Raw genomic sequence first — 26,201 nt, 5'->3', positions numbered from 1 at the left:
TTTATAGCTAATAGTCTACTATTCTAAAGATAAAATATATTAAATCCATGCTTATATTAGTACTTGGTGTAGTAAATGTATATGAAACATATATTGTTCATGAAACTATAGTTTATCACAAGCAATGGCTATTTTTAATGGAGAAATTAAAGAAGTATTTGCTATAACTAATATCTTCTGATTGGCAGGTCGGTTGCCTTGGCTTTGCCATAGAGAAAGAGTTTCTTAAATTGTAATTTAAGATATTTCTATGAATTAGCAGTGTTATTACCAAATTCATCATTTTAATAATAGGAGAGGTCTACTTTCATTCACCCTTGAAGTGATAGCTACTTGCTTTTCAATAATTTGCAATTTGTTTCCAGGGTTTTCCTAGCAAATCTCTACATACTCTATCCACACTTTTGAAATCCTTAGGAATTCAATATTCAGTTTAAATAGTCATTATTTATAAAACATGGAGAATAATATCATACTGCATTTTTAACTCTAAAATTATCTACAAAGGGTATTTTTTTCATATTTTTGGAGACAAAAGGTATAACAAATAATCCAAAATATCTTTTTTTTTCCTTGTTTAACTTGTGGTTTCTATTTTGTTCTGTTTGTTTACTTTTGCTTTTATATGTGAGCATGCATTCATGAATATATATATACATGAGAAATACTAGAGAAGAAAACTGTATATATTCTATAAATTAATAGGCTTTTGATTCCTCTGTGCTCCCAAGGAAATTTTACTGTTGGCCTCTAAGCAAGTATAATTGAGTGAGATGGTACTATTCCTGATGTTTCATATAATCTACTTGATAGCAAAGATGATGACACTATGCTTCTACTTGTAGCAATAGTAGGCACATGAGATATTCTGAAAAACAGTCTTACTAAAAATCAGTTAAGATGTTCGATAAAATAAAATGAGCATTCTCTTAAATGCATAGGTGACTTTTTGCAATCTTTCCCAGAGTTAAAAAAATAAAGAAAACACTAAGGGCCAAAAACCAGAAAGGGATCTACAAAAAAAAATGTGTGACAAATAGTAGAACCACAGCATTTGCTGCTTGTAGGTACCAAGAGATAAGGGCTTTAAAGATAGTGTGAGTTGCAAAGAAAACATCTCTGTGACTAGGTAAAATCAAGAGTTGAAACTGAAAACTGTTCCTTAAGTTTAGAGCTCTAAGGGACCTCAGACTCAGTGGAAAGGTAGGGGTAAAAAAGAACCTACAAGCGAGAAAGACAAGAAAAGTTGGTGTTCAGTCACTCTTGCTACAGGCGTATAAGTAACACCCTCCCCAAGAATCTTCAACAGCCCTGCTGTCCTCAGTTCTGATTTATACTGCAAATTTGGTTGAAGAAATTCCAAAGTAGAAATTAGTATAAAGCAATCTCAATTTGAAAGCCTCAGGATATTTGGAAGAAGCAAAAGCAAATCCACTTTTGCAAATCAAAATTCCATAAATTAGGTCTCTATAGATTCTCACCAATAAATATTAATAAACAATAACTGTATAATAAAAAAGAATACCAGCTAAAACAGAATACCTCAAGCAAAAGCTGCAGAAAAAGATAAACAGCAGCATTATAACCCCAAAGATTTGGGATATTAGATTCATTAAATACAGAAATAAAATTACCGTATTTAAAATGCTAAAGAAAATACAAGAGGGAATTAAATTAAGAGGTACAAACTTTCAGTTACAAAATAAATAAGTCACAGGAGCGAAAAGTATAGCATAGGGAACATAGTCAATAATATTGTAATAACTTGGTATGGTGACAGATTGTAACTATACTTATTGTGATAAGCATTATGTAATGTACAGAATTGTCAAATCACTATGTTGTGCACCTGAAACTAAAATAATATTATATATACTTAAATAATAAAAAATTTTAAGAAAGAATTAGCTATAATACCAACTGTAGGGGTGCCTGGGTGGCTCAGTGGGTTAGGCCGCTGCCTTCAGCTCAGGTCATGATCTCAGGGTCCTGGGATCGAGTCCCGCATCGGGCTCTCTGCTCAGCAGGGAGCCTGCTTCCCTCTCTCTCTCTGCCTGCCTCTCTGTCTACTTGTGATCTCTCTCTGTCAAATAAATAAATAAAATCTTAAAAAAAAAATACCAACTGTACTTAAGTGTTAAAAAAAAATTTTAAGGGAATTTAAAAATAAGCAAGACAAAAAGAGTCTATCACAAAATGCCAAACAATGAAATGAAATATATAATCACTGAAAATGTAATACATGAATTAAGTAGCAGATTAGATACAGCTGAGAAAAGAATTAAGTATAAGAAGTTAGATCTGAATATTTTAACACTGACAATGCAAAAATGCAAGAGAAGTTAAAAAGTATGATGACTGGAAGGAGTAAGTATAGCATACCTAATTATTCTAATGTATTTCTAACTATTTTAAAATAGCAAAAGTGGAATCCAATTAAGAGAAATAATACCTTCAAATTGCAGAGGTAAACTAAATGTCAGTATACAAATGCTTGCACAGCTAAAGTTTCATTGAACAATTTGGTCCAAATAAACATAACTTCAGGGGGGAAAAAAAAGAGGGTTATGAGCAGGAAATACTCATGAAAGCAACTTGAAAAAGAAGTACTTCCAGAATAAGGAAAATGATTCCAATTCGTCAGGAAATTAAAAGGAAAAAATTTCTATAAAATCAATAATTTGGATATATTACTTCAGTTGAAATAAAACAATACATAAAAAGATGCAAATTCTTTAAAATTCTCTATGATGTTTTCAGTGAGTCAAACTGATCCTTAGTCTTATTTATAGTTACAGGTTATCTGCCAGCCACCGGTAGTTTGTTTTTTCCTTCAGATAAGGATATTCTATATGCTCTAGATGAAAGGACACACAAGGGCCCCTGGGTGGCTCAGTGGGTTAAGCCTCTGCCTTCGGCTCAGGTCATGATCCCGGGATCCTGGGACCGAGTCCCACATCGGGCTCTCAGATCAGCACGGGGCCTGGCTCCCCTCTCTCTCTGCTCTGACTCTCTGTCTGCTTGTGATCTCTCTCTCTGTCAAATAAATAAAAATTTAAAAAAATTTTAAAAAGGGGAGGTGTCAAGATGGCAGAGAAGTAGCAGCCTGAGACTACATCAGGTATCAGGAGATCAGCTCGATAGCTTATCTAAACATTGCAAACACCTACAAATCCAATGGGAGAGCGAAGAGAAGAAGAACAGCAACTCTAGAAACAGAAAATCAACCACTTTCTGAAAGGTAGGACTGGCGGAGAAGTGAATCTAAAATGACGGGAAGATAGACCGCGGTGGGAGGGGCCGGCTCCCGGCAAGCAGCGGAGCAACAGAGCACAAAATCAGGACTTTTAAAAGTCTGTTCCATGAGGGACATTGCTCCAGAGGCTAAACCAGGGTGAAGCCCACGCGGGGTCAGTGTGGCCCCAGGCCCCGCAGGGTCACAGAAGGATCAGGGGTGTCAGAGTGTCGGAGAGCTCGCAGGAATTAGAACGGAGAAGCCAGCTATAGAGACAGAGCCGAGGACTGAACTCTCAGCTCGGGGTTACCTTGAACTGGTCACGGGCTGGGTGAGCTCGGAGCGCGGCTAGAGGCTGGGGATACGGGAGTGATCGGGTGCTGTCCTCTGGGGGCGCACTGAGGAGTGGGGCCCCAGGCTCTCGGCTCCTCCGGGCCAGAGACTGGGAGGCCACCATTTTCATTCCCGTCCTCCGGAACTCTACGTAAAGCGTTCAGGGAACAGAAGCTCCCACAAGCGAACCCGAGCCGATTACTTAGTCCGGCCGCTGGTAAGGGTGGTGCAATCCTGCCTCGGGCAAAGACACTTGAGAGTCACTACAACAGGCCCCTCCCCCAGAAGATCAACAAAATATCCAGCCAGGATGAAGTTCATCTACCAAGGAAAGTAGGTTCAATTCCTAAGACAGCAGAGCAATTCCAGAGGAGGAGAAAGCAAAGCACGGAACTCATGGCTTTCTCCCCATGATTCTTTAGTCTTGCGGCTACTTCAATTTTTTTTTCTTTTTTTTTCTTTCTTTTTTCAATTTTTTTTCTTTTTTCTTTTTTCTTCTTCTGCTAAATTTTTTAAAACTTTTACCCTTTTCTTTTTTAACGTTTTTTGACTAGTTCATCTAAATATATATATTTTTTCTTTCTTTTTTGTATTTTTTTATTTGCTTTATTTTTTAATTTTTTTTCTTTTTTTTTCTTTTCTTTTTTTTTCAGAACCTGATTTTATCCCCTTTCTCCCCCCACAATTAGGGGTCTCTTCTGATTTGGTTACAGCGCATTTTTCTGGGGTCTTTGCCACCCTTTTAGTAGTTTATTTGCTCCTTCATATCCTTTTATCTGGACAAAAAGACAAGGCGGAAAAAATCACCACAAACAAAAGAACAAGGGACAGTACCGAAGGCTAGGGACCTAATCAACACAGACATTGGTAATATGTCAGATCAAGAGTTCAGAATGACGATTCTGAACGTTCTAGCCGGGCTCGAAAAAGGCATGGAAGATATTAGAGAAACCCTCTCTGGAGATATTAAAGCCCTTTCTGGAGAAATTAAAGAACTAAAATCTAACCAAGTTGAAACCAAACAAGCTATTAATGAGGTGCAATCAAAAATGGAGGCTCTCACTGCTAGGATAAATGAGGCAGAAGAAAGAATTAGTGATATAGAAGACCAAATGACAGAGAATAAGGAAGCCGAGCAAAAGAGGGACAAACAGCTACTGGACCATGAGGGGAGAATTCGAGAGATAAGTGACACCATAAGACGAAACAACATTAGAATAATTGGGATTCCAGAAGAAGAAGAAACAGAGAGGGGAGCAGAAGGTCTATTGGAGAGAATCATTGGAGAGAATTTCCCTAATATGGCAAAGGGAACAAGCATCAAAATCCAGGAGATGCAGAGAACCCCCCTCAAAGTCAACAAGAATAGGTCCACACCCTATCACCTAATAGTAAAATTTACAAGTCTTAGTGACAAAGAGAAAATCCTGAAAGCAGCCCGAGAAAAAAAGTCTGTAACATACAATGGTAAAAATATTAGATTGGTGGCAGACTTATCCACAGAGACCTGGCAGGCCAGGAAGAGTGGCATGATATATTCAGAGCACTAAACGAGAAAAACATGCAGCCTAGAATACTCTATCCAGCTAGGCTATCATTGAAAATAGAAGGAGAGCTAAAAAGCTTCCAGGACAAACAAAAACTGAAAGAATTTGCAAACACCAAACCAGCTCTACAGGAAATATTGAAAGGGGTCCTCTAAGCAAAGAGAGAGCCTAAAAGTAGTAGACCAGAAAGGTACAGAGACAATATACAGTAACAGTCACCTTACAGGCTAATAATGGCACTAAATTCATATCTCTCAATAGTTACCCTGAATGTTAATGGGCTAAATGCCCCAATCAAAAGACACAGGGTATCAGAATGGATAAAAAAACAAAACCCATCAGTATGTTGCCTACAAGAAACTCATTTTAGACGCAAAGACACCTCCAGATTTAAAGTGAGGGGGTGGAAAACAATTTACCATGCTAATGGGCATCAGAAGAAAGCTGGGGTGGCAATCCTTATATCAGATCAATTAGATTTTAAGCCAAAGACTATAATAAGAGATGAGGAAGGACACTATATCCTACTCAAAGGGTCTGTCCAACAAGAAGATCTAAATTTTAAATATCTATGCCCCTAACGTGGGAGCAGCCAACTATATCAACCAATTAATAACAAAATCAAAGAAACACATCAATAATAATACAATAATAGTAGGGGACTTTAACACTCCCCTCACTGAAATGGACAGATCATCCAAGCAAAAGATCAACAAGGAAATAAAGGCCTTAAATGACACACTGGACCAGATGGACATCACAGATATATTCAGAACATTTCATCCCAAAGCAACAGAATACACATTCTTCTCTAGTGCACATGGAACCTTCTCCAGAATAGATCACATCCTAGGTCACAAATCAGGTCTCAACCGGTATCAAAAGATTAGGATCATTCCCTGCATATGTTCAGACCACAATGCTCTGAAGCTAGAACTCAATCACAAGAGGAAAGCTGGAAAGAACCCAAATACATGGAGACTAAACAGCATCCTTCTAAAGAATGAATGGGTTAACCAGGAAATTAAAGAAGAATTGAAAAAATTCATGGAAACAAATGATAATGAAAACACAACAGTTCAAAATCTGTGGGACACAGCAAAGGCAGTCTTGAGAGGAAAATATATAGCGGTACAAGCCTTTCTCAAGAAACAAGAAAGGTCTCAAGTACACAACCTAACCCTACACGTAAAGGAGCTGGAGAAAGAACAAGAAAGAAACCCTAAACCCAGCAGGAGAAGAGAAATCATAAAGATCAGAGCAGAAATCAATGAAATAGAAACCAAAAAAACAATAGAAAAAATCAATGAAAGTAGGAGCTCGTTCTTTGAAAGAATCAATAAGATTGATAACCCCCTGGCCAGACTAATCAAAAAGAAAAGAGAAAGGACCCAAATCAATAAAATCTTGAATGAAAGAGGAGAGATCACAACTAACACCAAAGAAATACAGACAATTATAATAACATACTATGAGCAACTCTACGCCAACAAATTTGACAATCTGGAAGAAATGGATGCATTCCTAGAGACATATAAACTACCACAACTGAACCAGGAAGAAATAGAAAACCTGACCAGGCCCATAACCAGTAAGGAGATTGAAACAGTCATCAAAAATCTCCAAACAAACAAAAGCCCAGGGCCAGACGGCTTCCCAGGGGAATTCTACGAAACATTTAAAGAAGAACTCATTCCTATTCTCCTGAAACTGTTCCAAAAAATAGAAATGGAAGGAAAACTTCCAAACTCATTTTATGAGGCCAGCATCACCTTGATCCCAAAACCAGACAAGGATCCCACCAAAAAAGAGAACTACAGACCAATATCCTTGATGAACACAGACGCAAAAATTCTCGCCAAAATACTAGCCAATAGGATTCAACAGTACATTAAAAGGATTATTCACCACGATCAAGTGGGATTTATTCCAGGGCTGCAGGGTTGGTTCAACATCCGCAAATCAATCAATGTGATACAACACAGTAATAAAAGAAAGAACAAGAACCATATGATACTCTCAATAGATGCTGAAAAAGCATTTGACAAAGTACAGCATCCCTTCCTGATCAAAACTCTTCAAAGTGTAGGGATAGAGGGCACATACCTCAATATTATCAAAGCCATCTATGAAAAACCCACCGCAAATATCATTCTCAATGGAGAAAAACTGAAAGCTTTTCCGTTAAGATCAGGAACACGGCAGGGATGTCCATCATCACCACTGCTATTCAACATAGTACTAGAAGTCCTAGCCTCAGCAATCAGACAACAAAAAGAAATGAAAGGCATCCAAATTGGCAAAGAAGAAGTCAAACTATCACTCTTCGCAGATGATATGATACTATATGTGGAAAACCCAAAAGACTCCACTCCAAAACTGCTAGAACTTGTACAGGAATTCAGTAAAGTGTCAGGATATAAAATCAATGCACAGAAATCAGTTGCATTTCTGTACACCAACAACAAGACTGAAGAAAGAGAAATTAAGGAGTCAATCCCATTTATAATTGTACCCAAAACTATAAGATACCTAGGAATAAACCTAACCAAAGAGAATAAGAATCTATACGCAGAAAATTATAAAGTACTCATGAAAGAAATTGAGGAAGACACAAAGAAATGGAAAAATGTTCCATTCTCCTGGATTGGAAGAATAAATATTGTGAAAATGTCTATGCTACCTAAAGCAATCTACACATTTAATGCAATCCCCATCAAAATACCATCCATTTTTTTCAAAGAAATGGAACAAATAATCCTAAAATTTATATGGAACCAGAAAAGACCTCGAATCGCCAAAGGAATATTGAAAAAGAAAGCCAAAGTTGGTGGCATCACAATTCCGGACTTCAAGCTCTATTACAAAGCTGTCATCATCAAGACAGCATGGTACTGGCACAAAAACAGACACATCGATCAGTGGAACAGAATAGAGAGCCCAGAAATCGACCCTCAACTCTATGGTCAACTAATCTTCGACAAAGCAGGAAAGAATGTCCAATGGAAAAAAGACAGCCTCTTCAATAAATGGTGCTGGGAAAATTGGACAGCCACATGCAGAAAAATGAAATTGGACCACTTCCTTACACCACACACGAAAATAGACTCCAAATGGATGAAGGACCTCAATGTGAGAAAGGAATCCATCAAAATCCTTGAGGAGAAAGCAGGCAGCAACCTCTTCAACCTCAGCCACAGCAACATCTTCCTAGGAGCAACGGCAAAGGCAAAGGAAGCAAGGGCATAAATGAACTTTTGGGATTTCATCAAGATCAAAAGCTTTTGCACAGCAAAGGAAACAGTCAACAAAACCAAAAGACAACTGACAGAATGGGAGAAGATATTTGCAAACGACATATCAGATAAAGGGCTAGTATCCAAAATCTATAAGGAACTTAGCAAACTCAACACCCAAAGAACAAACAATCCAATCAAGAAATGGGCAGAGGACATGAACAGACATTTCTGCAAAGAAGACATCCAGATGGCCAACAGACCCATGAAAAAGTGCTCCACGTCACTCGGCATCAGGGAAATACAAATCAAAACCACAATGAGATATCACCTCACACCAGTCAGAATGGCTAACATTAACAAGTCAGGAAATGACAGATGCTGGCGAGGATGTGGAGAAAGGGGAACCCTCCTCCACTGTTGGTGGGAATGCAAGCTGGTGCAACCACTCTGGAAAACAGCATGGAGGTTCCTCAAAATGTTGAAAATAGAACTACCCTATGACCCAGCAATTGCACTACTGGGTATTTACCCTAAAGATACAAACATAGTGATCCAAAGGGGCACGTGTACCCGAATGTTTATAGCATCAATGTCTACAATAGCCAAACTATGGAAAGAACCTAGATGTCCATCAACAGATGAATGGATAAAGAAGAGGTGGTATATATACACAATGGAATACTATGCAGCCATCAAAAGAAATGAAATCTTGCCATTTGCGATGACATGGATGGAACTAGAGGGTATCATGCTTAGTGAAATAAGTCAATTGGAGAAAGACAACTATCATATGACCTACATGATATGAGGACATGGAGAAGCAACATGGGGGGGGTAGGGGGATAGGAGAAGAATAAATGAAACAAGATGGGATTGGGAGGGAGACAAACCATAAATGACTCTTAATCTCACAAAACAAACTGGGGGTTGCTGGGGGCAGGTGGGATTGGGAGAGGGGGAGGGGGCTATGGACATTGGGGAGGGAAGTGCTATCGTGAATGCTGTGAAGTGTGTAAACCTGGCGATTCACAGACCTGTACCCCTGGGGATAAAAATACATTATATGTTTATTAAAAAAAAAAAAATTTGGAAGGGGAGGCAAACCATAAGAGACTATGGACTCTGAAAAACAACCTGAGGGTTTTGAAGGGTCAGGGTGGGAGGTTGGGGGAACAGGTGGTGGGTAATGGGGAGGGCACGTTTTGCATGGAGTACTGGGTGTTGTGTAAAAAGAATGAATACTGTTACGCTGAAAAAATAAATAAAATGGAAAAAAAATTTAAAAAAAAAAAGACACACAAAAATTTTCTAAGTGTCAGACCGCTTAACTTCCATGGGAATATATTCCCCATCATTAAGCACTCATATATCTTATGAAAGCATCTAGACAACTCTATTTTCCATGTACTATCAACAGGTATTATCAGCAGTATATCATCAACATAGTAAAAATTCTCAGAAGAATGGGTATTGATTCTTCTTTAAATGTTTGGTAGAATTCCACTGGGAGGCCATCCAGCCCTGGACTCTTGTTTGTTGGGAGGTTTTTGATTACTGATTAAATTTCTTTGCTGGTTTTGGTCTGGTCAGGTTTTCTCTTTCTTCCTGTTTCAGTTTTGATAGTTTGTATGTTTCTAAGAATGCATCCATTTCTCCCAGCTAGCCCAATTTGGTGACAAATAATTGCTCATAATCTTTTCTTACAGTTGTATTTCTTCATTTTTGATTGTTATTTCTCCTTTTTTGTCCATGATTTTATTTATTTGGGCCCTTTCTCTTTTCTTTTTGATAAGTCTGCCTAGAGTATTATCAATATTATTAACTCTTTCAAAGAACCAGCTCCTAGTTTTGTTGATCTGTTTTACTGGTTTTTTTTTTTTTTAATTTCTATATCATTGGTTTCTGCTCTAATCTTTATTATTTCACTTCTCCATCTGAATTTAGGCTTTATTTGCTATTCTTTCTCCAACAACTTTTAGGTAAAAAGTTGGGCTGTGTATTTGAGGTTGAGAACTTGAGAAAGTTCTGTACTGCTATATACTTCCCTCTTAGAACTGCCTTTGCTGCATCCCAAAGGTTCTGAACTGTCATGTTTTCATTTTCATTTACTTCCTTATATTTCTTAAATTCTTTTTAATTTCCTGGTTGACCCATTCATTTTTTAATAGGATGGTCTTTAACCTCCATGTATTTGTGGTCCTTCCAAATTTGTTCTTGTGGTTGACTTCAAGTGTTAAAATATTGTGGTCTGAAAACATTCATGGTATAATTTCAATCTTTTTGTGCCAGTTGAGACCTGATTTGTGACCCAATATGTGATCTGTTCTGGAGAACGTTCCATGCGCACTTGAGAAGACTGTGTATTCTGTTGCTTTAAATGAATGCTCTGAATATCTGTGAAGTCCATCTTGTCCAGTGACGTTCAAAGCCCTTGTATCCTTGTTGATCTTCTGCTTAGATGATCTGTCCCTTGCTGTGATTGTTGAAGTCCCCTACTGTTATTGATTATCAGAGTATTTGGCTATTCCCAAGGTAGGAGCATAAATGTTTACAATTGTTAGATCTTCTTGTTGGATAGACCCCTTTATTATGATATAGCATTTTTCTTCATCTCTTATTACAGTCTTCAGTTTAAATTCTAGTTCGTCTGATATAAGGATTGCTACTCCAGCTTTTTTTTTTTGGATGTTCATTGACATGATAAATGATTCTCCACCCCCTCACTTTCAAGGTGTTTGGAGGTGTAAACTTAGTCTCTTGTAAACAGCCTATCTATGGGTCTTGGTTGTTTAAAATCTATTCTGGTACCCTATGTCTTTTGATTGGAGCATTTAGTCCATTTACATTCAGAGTAATACTAAAAGATGTGAATTTAGTGCCATTCTATTACCTGTAAATTGGCTGTTGCTGTAGGTTGTATCTGGTCCTTTTGGTCTGTTACTTTTGGGCTCTCTCTTCACTCAAAGGAGCCCCTTTAATACTTCTTGCAGGGCTGGTTTAATGTTCACAAATTACTTTAGTTATTGTTTGTCCTGGAAACTCTTTATCTCTCTTTCTATTCTGAGTGACAGCCTTGCTGGATAATGTATTCTTGGCTGCATATTTTTCCCATTTAACACTTTAAATATATCATGCCAGTCCTTTTTGACTGGCCAGGTCTCTGTGGACAGCTCTGCTGCCAACCTTTATGTTTTTACCCTTGTAGGTTAAGGACCTCTTTTCCTGGTCTACTTTCAGGATTTTCTCTTTATCTTTGAAATTTGCAAGTTTCACTATTATATGTCGAGGTATTTTCCTATTTTTATTGATTTTGAGGGGGATTCTCTTGGCCTCCTGGACTTTAATGCCTTTTTCCTTACCCAGATTAGGGAAGTTCTCAGCTATAATTTGTTCAAATATTTCTTCTGCCCCTCTCTCCCTCTCCATATTCTGGGAACCCTATTATTTGGATATTATTTCACTTTATGGAATCACTGGGTAACCTAAGTCTCCCTTCAGGATCCAGTAGTTGTCTTTCTGTCCTCTTTTCAGCTTCCTTGTTTTTCATCATTTTATCTTCTAAATCACTGACTCTCTCTTCTACTTCATTTATCCTCAGTTTTAGAGCCTCCATTGGGGACTGCATCTTGGTAATAGCATTTTTAATTTCAGCCTGACTAGATTTTAGTTTTTTAATTTCTACAATTAGGGATACTCTATTGTCTTCTATGCTTCTATGCAACTAGTATCTTTATAAACATTGTTTTAAATTCTAATTCAGATGTTTCTTCTATCAATATTGATGAAATCTGTGGCAGTGAGTACTACCTCCTGTTTTTTCTTTTGAAGTGAATTTCTCCATCTCATCATTTTTTCTGGAAAAGAATAGAAGAAAGAAAGAGAAAAGACAATAACAACAACAACAACAAAATAAATAAATAAATAAATAAATAAGAAAAAAAAACAACAAGAAACAGAACAGAACAAAGCAAAATACAAGATCCTGGGTGTATTTTGGTCTGCTTGTTGAAAGAAACTAGATCCCAAAATAGGAAAGAAAGAAAAACTTATATATATACATATATATATATATATATGCAAATATAAAATACAATGAAAGGAAACAAGAATTTTTATACAGAAAAAGATATATAGATAGATTTATAGATATATAGATATATATTTTAAAATAATTTAAAAAATAAAATACTTTAAAAAATAATACTGAAAGACTACAGAATTAAAAAAAAACCATGAGTGCTATGTGCTGTAGCTTTGCAGTTCTCTGTGATCAGGGAACTTAGTGCTAGCTGCTTGTTCTGCTGGTCCTTTGGGGGAAATGAGCCTCTTATGTTGATTTTCAAGTGCCCTTGTTCTTGTGGAAATGCACCTCCCTTGCTAGGGGACTGGGCTCAGTGTAAGTGGCTCCAGATTCCACTACATGGCACTGTTTTGCTCCTTAAAGGCTTCCAGCAATGATGAGCAGGATGAAAATGGCAGCACCCCACTCTCTAGGCCCAGAGCTGAAAGTTTGTGCACCCCTACTCTTTAGTGAGCCCTCACAGAAAAAGTCAGTCACTCTTGTGTTTTTATCTCAGGCACATGACTGAGTTTCAGAACTCCAAATTTTACAGACTCCTACTGCATGGACCCACACTGTTCCTCCCAGGGGAAGGAGGGGGAAATCTCCCCAGCTTCCGCCTTTACTGGGCCCCTGCCAGGAGAGTGGTCACCTGACCATGCAGCAGTTCACAGTTTATGGCAAAAAAGAGAAGAAAGCCTGCACCTGGACTTGCTGTTTTCAGAGAACTTCCCCACCCCCCCGTGCCTGGGAACTCTGCCACACTCAGGCATCCCTGTTCTTCTTGTGACCCCGAGGATCCTGAGACCACACTGTCCCATCTGGGATTCTGCCCTGCTTTGCCATCCAAGCACTTTTAAGGCAGGGACATTCCCCACAGTAGGCGGCTTCTAAAAGTTCTGATTTTGCACTCCACTTCATAATACTTTGCAGTAACCTCCGTAAGCAGGCTCCCTTCCCTCTACCATATCCTCTGATATATTGCCCCAAGATTAAATCTCCACACCTCCTACCTTCCAAAAAGTAGTCACTTTTCTATCTGTAGAATTGAAGCATATCTTTTCACAAATCTCTAATTGATTTTGTAGGTGTTCAATATAATTTGATAACTACCAAGCTGTATTCCCAGGACCAGACAACATTAGGGTCCCCTACTCCTCTGCCATTGTAACTCCTCTCCCCTATTATTTTTTAGTAATTAATCCTTTAGGAAGAGAGAATTATGGACTTATTAACTGCTGATATTCCTTTTAATCACAGAATTTAATAAAATTAGAATCATAATATAAGTATTTCTAAATTAAAAACAAAATATTTATTAAAATTGCATTTCATCAGTCTCATCTTCACTTTATAAACAGTGATAGGATTTATATGATGTTCTTTCTTGAGAACATAATAAAAGACTCAACAAAAACAGTCAAATAGTATTTTTTAATTTCTGTTGAGTAGAACAGTCTATTTCTATTATAAAAGAAGAAAAGCAAGCAATGTTATGTTTCTTTTAGTACCAAAAATTACAGTAAACTTGTATATGTGTTATTTGTGACTCATCACATTTGTATGAATGTTAGTATGTCAGTTTCGGGTGTTAGATCATAGACTTTTACATAAGGCTAAAGGGATTAAAACTCATATTGTAGACAAAGGTGTTCCATTCTATTCAGAATGAATAACATCAATGCTGCTCAGATGCTGTATTGTGTTCAGGGTAAAGATATTAATCTCTTCTGTGTTTTCTTTATCATAAAGAACTCCATGGTGCTCTCCTGAATAAAATTTCAGGAGAAAATTTCAGACATTTCAGAAAATTCTGAAATTCATAAAAACTTCAGGAGAAAAAATGTGTTGTTGTTATTAATTGACTATCGTCCTGATTCATACTACAGAAATATATTTGGTAAAAAAAAAATTTTTACCAAAAAAATTTTGATAAAAAATATTAAATTCATCCACGTTTTTAACATGAAATGTTCAGGACTATAGGTTCTTATACCTCCCTTTGACATTTTGAATTTTATTCTTTAAATATAACTTAGGGATTTAAGAGGTCCTCCTTCTCAGTTAATTTATTGTTTTTCCCATGAGTCAGAACTGATTTTAAATTTTGTTAACCATATAAAAGTTAATATAATTACATAGATTACCCTATATGATCTTTTCAGACAGTTAAACATTGCAGATGTCTATGTTGCAATCAGAAGTCACCAATTAACCACTGTGTGCCATGTTTTGTAAGATGTTTCATACATACTTCTGTATAAAGACCCTGGCTTTTTTTCATTTGTAATTGGAAGAAAAATAAACTTGGAGTATGTTCAAATAGAATTGCTTGAAGAGGCTTTGGAAGCAACAGGAAAACACTCTACCTAACCCCAATTAGTCTTGTTTTCCCCATTCAGGGCAGTTCTGTTTTCAAACATAGCCACTAAACATGATGATAATGAAAATTAATACAGTTAGAAAGCAATTCCATAGCAAATGTTTATTGTTTGTAATTTTTGTTTCCTGTCATAACTTTAGTAAAATCTGTCAGCTCTGAAAAAAGATTCAAGTGTGTGAGCTGGGAAATAGGCAGGTGTGCCTGAATTATACAGTAAATATGTTTCTGCAAAGTAATATGGAAGTCTTTTTTTTATATAAGCAAATTGAATTATATTTTTTGTTGGTGGTGGTGAGTTCACTACTTCTCAGAATAAGAAAACCTGATTATGGATCCAAATAATTCAATTCATATGTGAACCTTTATATAAAGTCTGTTTTCTTCCAGAATTTTTTTGTGTGTATTTATCAAACTATCAAAAAAAAAAGGCCAGAAGCCCCATCTCTGTAGTCTTTCTTATCCCATTTTAATAATGAGAATTTTTTTCTGTTTCTTTTTTTTTTCTAAACTGCCACAAATGATCATTTTATCTGTATTTGTCTAAGAATGTATTTGCCTATACTGTGCAAAACTAGTCAGGCCATAGAGTGATACAAAGGTGACTCAAACACAGAGCTTTCCATCAGAGAATGAATAGTATAAAAGGGTAGATGAGGTAGGTTTTCTTAGACTCTCCCTTTTATCTAGTCTTAACATTTCACATGAGGCTCAGTGCTCCTTGGTGACAGAAATGTCAGAAAAGATGGTCAAGGGACACCCCCCCAAAAATTTGCCACATCAGAAGAATAAACTCTACCAACTTCTAGCTTGAGGTTTCCTTGCATGAAGCTAAAATCTAAGCTTTATGAGGATGAGGTCTTTATTTTGCTCACTACTGTATTCCTTGACTAGTACCAGGCATGTAGTATTTACTCAATAAATATTTGTTGAATTAATGAACAGAACACATTAGTGACTTCCAGTAAGACAGGTAAAAGTAATATAAAGAAATAGTGTCTAAAACCATATTATGGTATAACAGACATGCACTATCCAAGCAGTTGCCAAGTTATATGCTAAAGATTCTGTTAATTTAAAATCCATCTCTTTGTAGTCTTAGTCATTTTTCTCTACATCAGCTGCATCCACATTTCTCATTCAAACTTCTCCAGTATAGAGCTACCTACATTGCATTTTAACTTGATTGGAATATGGTTTTTCTCCCTATAATATATATTAAAAACTTGATTGGCATATATATTTTTTCTCATATATATATATATATATATATATATATATATACACACACACACACACACAAGCAAAGCAAAAGCAAAGCCAAAGTAGCTTCTGTGTGTGTGTGTGTGTGTGTGTGTGTGTGTGTGTGTGTGTGTGTAGGCAGAGGCGGAGAGAGAAGACTAAAAACAAACTATACCCTCACAGAAAGTAGGGCAGGAAATACAGGAATGTTTTCCAGGGACTAGGAAAGAAATTAGGAAAGAAATTTGGTCGAGGGTCATTTTTATGTTTTACCCACGTGGTTTTTCTAGTCAGGTGACCAAGGCAGCCTTAACATTCCCCTCAGTTTGGCTAAATTTTAGACAGGCTCTTCCTGACTTTAGGCCCCAGACCTCACTTTTCTTAGAGCATTTGCTTTAGAAAACTTACACTTGTAAATTCTTTCTTTGCCTCCTCTGAGATGTAAATCTTAGTTTTACAACACAGGAATATCTTTCTTTAGGACCTAGAACCATCTCTTCGCCATGTTAGCATCAAAAACGATAGTGGCCCTATCTCCCAGTTTTGTGGGAGGGTAGGAACCAAACTTCAAGGGTGCCCTTGCTCCAAGTTGTAAACTATCTTCTGTGATGAAGATATGAAAAACCTTGTGTTTTTTAACAAACACAGGTAGTTTGTGGTCCCCCACCTCAGCTCTTAAAATTTCTACGATTCTTCTTTTCACTTTTCATTACACTCTTTGTTTTGTTAAGCAAAGACTGAATTCTGGCCTCTCTCCTTTATTGCAGTAGCCCTCGATAAAGTCTTTGTCTGGTTAACTTTGTCCAATGCAGCTTTTACTTTGACGCAAGCAAGTGGTTGTCAACAGCAGGAATCTGTGCTACAGTGAAAAATCAATATGGGACCAAGTGAGAAGTGACAAGTCAAAGGCAGGCCATTGTACAAACCCTAGGAGTTGTAATTGGCAAAGGATTTCTAAAGAATGTACAAATGATTGTGAGTCAGAGGGTTGCCAGATTTAAGAACTAAAAATATATGACAGTTAAATTTGAATTTCATATAAATAATTGTTCTAGTATATTTCATGAAATGCTTTGCACACACTTACACTAAAAAAAATTGTTGATCTGAAATTGAAATTACACTGAATGTGTTGTATTTTATCTGACATTTCTAGCACAAGAGAAAGAGTTTTAAACATCTGCTATTCCTAAAGAGCGAGAGCCTCTTGTAACAGCTTCAATCACCAGTTCTTACAGCTCTCCTTTACTGTGTACTTCTCTCTCCCTTCCACTTGCCTCGCCTCCTCAACATTCAAAGCCAACAGGGTCAGAAACAGCAGCTAACATGAATGGGAGGTGGTTAGACGAGAAAAAAACAGAAATCAGCTTCCTCCTGTCCCTCAAGGCAGAGAGGAGTGTCAGATGCCTTATAGGTCTTGGCTGGTGGAGGAGGGTAGGCCAAGTCTTATCTCTGAAAGAAGATTTAAGTGTTGATAAATTTCTCAGACTGGATATTAATTGCTGCATCATTATAATGGTAATTCAGAAAAAAGGCAGGACTCATAGGAACTGCCAAGTTTTCATGGAGAGCCAGAGGATATTTCCCCTGTGGTGAAAGAGACAGAAAATTAAGTTGCATTTCCACATTCCATGTTACACTTATCAGTATACCACTTATAAAATACCTTATCTAAATATTATTAGAAAGCAGTAAATATTAAATATTAAGAAAACCTTGCTGTGTGACAATTTTCTAATCTTTTTGTGTCACAGATTTTTTTTACTTTTTATTGAGGTGTAATTATATCAAATAAAATTAATGATTTTAAATATACGATTTGATGTATAGCCATTCATATCAGAATATTTTAAGAATCTGATGAAAATTATTATTTCATATATGCAGGCACTCAGATTTTTTTGTTGTCCATCCGTGAACAACAAATTAAAATCCTTGCTTTGAGTCTTTTCCTCTGGACTGGGGGTTGATTATTTGAGACAATGACTTTTCAAATTTAATGTATTTACATATCTAAATTTCTTAATACTGGGACTAATGTTTATAATATCAGTGCTATCTTAAATGAATGCTAACTATAAATGCTATGTCCCTACCTAGTTGATTAGCAATAGGATGCTATCAGAACACACTAACATGCAGGGGCTTTTTTTAGATGCAGGTTTATTATTTCCATCTTTCAACGGGAATTCCTATATGGAACTGCCTTTTTTTACAACCCTGGATGAGTTGAAATTTGTGCCAGAGAAGGAACGTAACAGAACTGTTACCATCTACTTGACTATAAAAACAAGCACTTTGAATGGAACTATTCTCTACAGTAAGTATTAAATGTTTGACTTCCTATATGTCAGGTTTCTTTCTGAAATGTTAACCTATTGAAGCAATGAATTATTCATTTAAATATTGTGGGAAAACTTTTCTAGCTTTGTACATGAAGCATTACCAAAAAGAAATAGTTCTTTCTAGTTTTCTTTAGAAGTTTCTTTAATTTATGAGTCATTCAGTGGAACATGACTTACAAACAGGCTCTGAACCAGCAACAAAGAATAGAGCAAGCATATGAGTTTGATGGCATATGGCTATAGCAGTAAAACATAAATGCTGCAAATGTTTGAGAGCATATTTTTGTAATATAAATCACTAAATATGAATTGAATTCAATACTTGGTAACTTGGAAGAAGGTTTTCCAAAGCTGGGATTCATTTGATAATTGGGAATAATCCTAACACTCTTCTAGCATTATCCTAGCTGGCTTGAAAAAGAGTAGTATTAATGGTATTTAAGGAAGTGCCTCTATATCCAGGGTTTGCTACATTATGCAATGTTCTCACAAGGATTCCTACAATCAGAATTTGCAGAATTCTCTACTTTTATAGCTAAACATCACTAAAGTAGATTAAATGCTGTATTCCAAATCTGACAATTGTTTTATTTCTCTTGAACTGAATGTACCCTAGTTTTAACAATTCCCTATATTGGATATATAATGTCTTCAGTATTTGAAGAGATTACACACTCTAGAGCAACTCATTATTTTGAAAAGTTTCCCTCCTCTACTTTGAAATATTTTGCAAAACTGATTCATCATCTGTACTTTGTAAAAATATTTAAACGTTTATATTATTTGGCTATAAGTAAAACGCTTTAAAGAAACATTTTTGGAAAACTAAGTGCAGTTAGAAGTTTTGAACATTAGAACTGAAAATTAATATTATATTTTAGAAATTAATGTCAAAATTAGACCAGGAGTGTGGTTCTATTTCTATTTATTTCCCAGTAGTGTAAACACCCAGGTTTAAATAATGGCTTTAGAGGGTCTGATTTATTTATATTTAAAGAGAGAGAGAAAAGAAGAAAAGGAAAAAAATTTTTATATACAAAACCTAAGTTGTGGTGGATGACCATGAGATTTGGAGGTAATTGTGCATTGCAGGGGAAAGGAAACAAAACAAACACAGAACAAAAGATACAAACATAATAATTTAAAGTCACAAAGCAAAGTGATTTTTCAGGCTTTGCAATTTTTTAAGTTATATAAGAATAAGAAGGTGTTTCCTCGTAGAAAGTATGTTTTTATCAACTAAAAACAGCTCATCGCCAAAGAAGCAGCCAACCTCTGGGAATTCTCGTCCTCTGGCTCATACTCCTGGCTCATATCTGTACTTCCACTCAATGTGCTCTTTTTGAACGCCATAAAAATATATGCCAAGCATATGTACACCCTGTCCAAGTTGGTACTTTAATTTAAACCAATAAACCCAAGCTGATGTTAGTGCCATAGGGTTATTTTTGCCTTTTGCATCCAATGACCTACCGAAATAAATCAAACTAGAAGTTATTAGTAAAAGAAACAGTGCCGGGGCGCCTGGGTGGTTCAGTGGGTTAAAGCCTCTGCCTTTGGCTCAGGTCATGATCTCAGGGTCCTGGGATTGAGCCCCGCATTGGGCTCCCTGCTCTGCAGGGAGCCTGCTTCTTCCTCTCTGCCTGCTTGTGATTTCTCTCTGTCAAATAAATAAAATATTGTAAAAAAAAAAAAAGAAAGAAAGAAAGAAACAGTGCCATTGTAATGATTATCAGTTTCTATCTTTGTCTTACATAATTGTTGTCCCAGCATTGGATACATAGAAACTATTCACTCAAGAGAGTTTCATAGCCTGTGAATGTAGAAAATGTTTTTGTCTGTAAAGCATTCTTTTCGTTCATTTGTAAAGTGGTAATTTAATCCTGCACTGTTGGGAATACCTCAGCAGAATGTTTCATGGGGTCTTGCTTTCAGTCCTCTTTGAATTTATCAACCTCGTAAAAGCCTCACAACAGATGAACACGAAGATTTTTGTGATTCAGTTAAACACCCGTAGTTTAAAAGGTGTCCCTCAACTTGACTTAAGGGCTAGTTTTCTTTCCTTTGAAATCAGTATATTACATGTAGGAGCAATTAAGAATAGTGAGGAAATTAAAACAGATGTTTCATTTTAGAGACTAGGGGTTGATTTTTGTTTGGTTTTTTTGTTTGTTTGTTTTTTAGTTTTTCATTTCATTCCCAGACATTTCAGTAAAAATTCAATTCCATTCAACAAACATTTATTGAACACTTGTGTTTTATATCATCCAGTTTTAAAGGGAAAATGATAGAGAAACATCAGATTGATAAGCCAATGTCAGCTTTGAATTATATTCCTAGTTCAAAACTGTAGCTTTATCTTTTCTCAGTTTGCCTCACCAACTAATTGATGTTGAAAAGGAACAAAAGGAAGATAAAACTGGAATCCTTATGGGGTTATAGTAAAAATCCTTAGAAAGGATAGTTTAAAAAAGAACTCTCTGTGGGAGAGAGACAGCTCTGAGAACAGCAGTCAAGATGAAAAGAAAGCTTTGTGATTCTGCCACTGAACCAATTCAGAATTCTGGAACCCCGTCAAAGGAGCTACTAATAGGTCACGGGAGAAGGGATGAGACCACACAAAACTCTTTAGGTGCACTTTCAGAAAATGAGCTCCATTCGGCAAGCGCTATCAATCGGGAGGTTTCGTCATGGGATATATTACTATGCAGTTGAATCCATTCTGTGCTGCTCCTTTGAAAAGAAATAAGCATGCCCTTTGGAAGTATGTGATCTTTGAGAATTAGGAGCAGACATCTGACCAAGTTGCAGGAGGCAAATTACATGAGCAACTCCAGGGAGAGAACAAGATTCAGAAGCAATCTTCATATTACTTTATATTTGGGTTTAAGAAAGTAAAAGAAGGACTAGTCTTGGGTATTTATTCCAGGTTAGAAATTGAAAGAACAAGAAGGATCACTAAGGCCTCCTTTTTTGTGCATTGAGGGAAGACCAAAAGAAGAGATTTCCGATATTGCTGAAGAAAACAAATGAAATCTAAAGAATCATAACATCTGCCTTTCTCTATAAAATGATTCCCAGTAGAATACACTATATCTTCGTTAGATACTTACTATGCCAAAGCCAATGAAATCCCACAGTATTTCCTTACAGCGTATTAAAAAATATCTTCTTTTCTTAGAGAAAAAAGTGTGCTCAGTTTTCATCTATTTTACAATGTGCACTATAAAATATCTTTGTCCCTCCTTAATAGCTCCCAGTGGAGCTTGCTCCAGACGGATATGGGAGGAAGTAGAGTTGAAAGCATGGATAGATAAATTCATACATTAGCTTTATAAGATACACAGAGATTGCTGTTCATTGTATCTTTTTTTTAATGACAGGGAGGTCAAATTCAATAAATTTTAACTGAGTGCCTAGAAAGTACATCACACGCTGCTAGGCACTGTGAGCTGTATACAAAGATGGATAAGAAATTATCTATACCCATTGTCACCATTTAGAAGAGGGATAATATGTACATAATTCTGTAGAAAGCTGACTATGGTAGGTCTTATAATGAGTATACATTAAGAACTGGGTTGAGTAAATGCATTACACTAGAAATCTGTGCTTTTGTCTCTTCACTAACTAAGGAACACCTCCTAATCTGAAATTGTGCTTTACATCTCTTTTCCACCCACCTCCTGAGTACTTTCACCAGTGCATTGCCTAGAGTAAGCTTTTTTAGAATTGTTTGTAAGGTTCTGTTGGTGAGTTACCCAACTTGGATGGTCATGATGAAAAATTAATAGGTATTGACACCTTATTTTAGGAAATTATTCTGTGAGTAAGCAAGCAAAAACAAAATGGTGTAGATTTCAAGGGTTTACTCAAAACATAGCTTAAATCAAAGATAATTTAACCCTTGGTTTACTTTAACAACCAGGGACAGAACAAGGGTTGGCAGTTTTTTTCTGTAATGGCTAGGGAGTAGATATTTTTACAGGGCACACAGGCCCTGTCACAACTGTCCAACTCTGCCAATGTAGAACAAAAACAGCTATAGACATTATGTGGTTGTGAATGAATGTAGCTGTGTTGCAAACCAAACCAAAACAAAACAAAAACCTTTGCTCAGAAAACCAAACAATGGCAGAATTTGGTCCATGGGCCATAGTTTGCCAACCCTTGACATAGAATGATATGACTTATTAAACTTCTTTGAAAGAAAACAGTTGTATTAAGAGAAATTAAATTCTTTCTGCAATTGAAATTTATGAAGAAATCAGAGATACACTCTGTTTCTGATGTAGTTACATCAGGAAATGGACCAGCAACCTTGCTTCTGGTGGACAGAGGTAGGAGCAAAAACAAACAAATGAGCCCATTCCAGGATTGAAATTAATGCCATGCCCATCTCAGGAACAGTATAATCCAGTTATTACAAAAATGACAATGGCTCTCAACTCCCTGCCTCTGCCATCTGGGAAAGTTACTTAACATCTCTGTGCTTCCATATCTGTAAGATGGAATAATATTATTTTTAATAATACCAAAGATACGAAAAATTTGTTGTAAGGATGGAGAGAGTTACCACATTTAATGGGCTTAAAACTGTGTCCAGTGCATGGCAACAGGAAGTAAGGGCTAAATATCTTCTTCAGAAATTGTTTTAATTCTTTCTCCCTCATAATTTGCCCTGTAGGGAGTTGGGAAATATATGCCTAGGATGCTGTATTCTTGTCCAATAGCTGTCATTATATTGCATCCATTTGATAGATGTATCCACCCTGGGAAAGAATATTTAGACTATAAAAAGTCTTGGAATCAGGAATGACAGTAATGGGGCAAACAGTAGATGCAATTTTTGGTTTTCATTTTTATCCATTTCATCCAAATCAGGAGGATTCATTTCCTCTAAGAATGTTGCATTATGAGTTGTATTTTCTTTTCTGATTAAGCACAATTAGCAGCCTAGGCAAAATTAAAATAGGCTCTCAATAAATTTTAGAAACTGGCCCAGAAGCTGTTCTGCAGCAGCATGTAATAAACATGTGTTAATAATTCATTACATGTGCCAGACAGCTTCCCCAATGTATCAGTTCTCCTGGAACTTCTCCACCTGCCATCCTTTCACAGACCAACAAGGTCACCCCAGCCACGTTCTCCAGGCTCTAACTACTAACTACATGTTACTGCCCATTGTTGCCACTGTTGCTCTAAGATGTCTTCAAACCCTGAGCCACTGCCACTGAGATTGCTACTGGGTTTGTTTCTAGGGTATACAAATGCAGACCTGTAAGGAGAACCAGGAAAAGGGATTTTTCAAGCTGCAGCAAAAACGTGTGCTCAATAGATAACTCCATGCAAGCTTAGAGAATAGTTTTTATTATATGCCTTGAAGGTGGCACGAGGGATGATAAGATCATCCGACTGCTGCCATAGGCAGTCCTGATTGAAGTGTCAGTAGGGAACCAAAGGTAGACTCAAGCCCAAGTTAGCTGTGAGTCAACTGTGCAACACAGTGTAAATCAATTAACTGTTCTGTATTTAGTTTGGCGACAGATAATACAGATGCAGTTTTTATTTTCAAGTTCACAAGGTTTGAAAAATGTATATAAAAGTGTTTTTGAAAAATATTTTCAACATTTTGAGGAACCTCCATGCTGTTTTCCAGAGTGGTTGCACCAGCTTGCATTCCCACCAACAGTGGAGGAGGGTTCCCCTTTCTCCACATCCTCTCCAGCATCTGTCATTTCCTGACTTGTTCATTTTAGCCATTCTGACTGGTGTGAGGTGATATCTCATTGTGGTTTTGATTTGTATTTCCCTGATGCCGAGTGACGTGGAGCATTTTTTCATGTGTCTGTTGGCCATCTGGATGTCTTCTTTGCAGAAATGTCTGTTCATGTCCTCTGCCCATTTCTTGATTGGATTGTTTGTTCTTTGGGTGTTGAGTTTGCTAAGTTCCTTATAGATTTTGGATACTAGCCCTTTATCTGATATGTCGTTTGCAAATATCTTCTCCCATTCTGTCAGTTGTCTTTTGGTTTTGTTAACTGTTTCCTTTGCTGTGCAAAAGCTTTTGATCTTGATGAAATCCCAACAGTTCATTTTTGCCCTTGCTTCCCTTGCCTTTGCCGTTGTTCCTAGGAAGATGTTGCTACGGCTGAGGTCAAAGAGGTTGCTGCCTGCATTCTCCTCAAGGATTTTGATGGATTCCTTTCTCACATTGAGGTCCTTCATCCATTTGGAGTCTATTTTTGTGTGTGGTGTAAGGAAGTGGTCCAATTTCATTTTTCTGCATGTGGCTGTCCAATTTTCCCAGCACCATTTATTGAAGAGGCTGTCTTTTTTCCATTGGACATTCTTTCCTGCTTTGTCGAAGATTAGTTGACCATAGAGTTGAGGGTCGATTTCTGGGCTCTCTATTCTGTTCCACTGATCGATGTGTCTGTTTTTGTGCCAGTACCATGCTGTCTTGATGATGACAGCTTTGTAATAGAGCTTGAAGTCCGGAATTGTAATGCCACCAACTTTGGCTTTGTTCTTCAATATTCCTTTGGCTATTCGAGGTCTTTTCTGGTTCCATATAAATTTTAGGATTATTTGTTCCATTTCTTTGAAAAAAATGGATGGTATTTTGATAGGGATTGCATTAAATGTGTAGATTGCTTTAGGTAGCATAGACATTTTCACAATATTTATTCTTCCAATCCAGGAGCATGGAACATTTTTCCATTTTTTTGTGTCTTCCTCAATTTCTTTCATGAGTACTTTATAATTTTCTGTGTATAGATTCTTAGTCTCTTTGGTTAGGTTTATTCCTAGGTATCTTATAGTTTTGGGTACAATTGTAAATGGGATTGACTCCTTAATTTCTCTTTCTTCAGTCTTGTTGTTGGTGTACAGAAATGCAACTGATTTCTGTGCATTGATTTTACTCGGGGCTCCTAGGTGGTGCAGTTGGTTAAGCATCTGACTCTTGGTTTCGGTTCAGGTCATGATCTCAGGGTGGAGAGGTCGAGCCCCACTTTGGCATAGAGTCTGCTTAAGACTCTCTCTCCCACTCCCTTCCACTTTCTCTCTCTCTCTCTCTCTTTTTCAAATAAATAAATAACTCTTTAAAAAAAAAGAAAAATACAAAGTACCATATAAAGTTGTGGTGTTTTAGGGATTTTTCTATGAGAAATGGTAGAAATCCATGTCACTTTATGGAAATTTCCAAATTTGAATATCTGTGTATCTGATTTAATTAACATATTATCTATATTCATAACTATTGATCCTAGAAGGAATGATGTTGAATTTTCTTGTAATTCAGACTGATGACCCCTGAATCTCTCCTGGATGTTTCTTTATACATGGTCTCAAATCAAACTGTCATTGATGTTTGGGAACATTCATTACAGTAATTCAAACAGAGAAAAATACCCATTTTTAATGGAAGTGGTACCATAATGACTCTATCTTCAGTATTTCAATGAAGTAATAAAGTATGTATGCTTAGAAATTTTTGAATCTACAACCCAATGTAATAACCAAGCAAACCAAAATTATAAAAACTTGAGTAGGATATCATTCTTTCCCTCTCTCTCTGGATTATTTCATTATTATTCTTTTCTTATAAGACTAAATATATACATATATACTATATAACATATATAAATAAAGGCTATATATAATTTACAAATTTTGGATTCAAAATTATTAGGGTTATTTCTCTAAAATGCCATGATACCTAGAAACTAGAGTTCACTAATTTTTAAGTAATTATTACTGTTTATTATTCTAAGCAGCATTTTCTATATAAAATCTGAAATCAGGAGATATAATCA

The 26,201-nt window shown here is 36.5% G+C and overlaps 1 protein-coding gene across 1 annotated transcript in view; it reads left to right on the top strand.

Moving 5' to 3' along the window:
• EYS (eyes shut homolog) overlaps positions 1-26,201 on the top strand; it is a 1,714,887-nt gene that overhangs the window by 1,400,273 nt on the left and 288,413 nt on the right. Inside the window, 1 exon segment of the mRNA XM_046006082.1 lies at positions 18,192-18,360. Within this exon segment, the coding sequence (XP_045862038.1) occupies positions 18,192-18,360 (169 nt within the window).

Source organism: Meles meles, chromosome 5 (assembly GCF_922984935.1).
Source record: "Meles meles chromosome 5, mMelMel3.1 paternal haplotype, whole genome shotgun sequence".
Classification (NCBI taxonomy): Eukaryota; Metazoa; Chordata; class Mammalia; order Carnivora; family Mustelidae; genus Meles; species Meles meles.
Note: the sequence above shows the minus strand (reverse complement) of the source record. Positions and strands in the feature narration are given on the sequence as shown.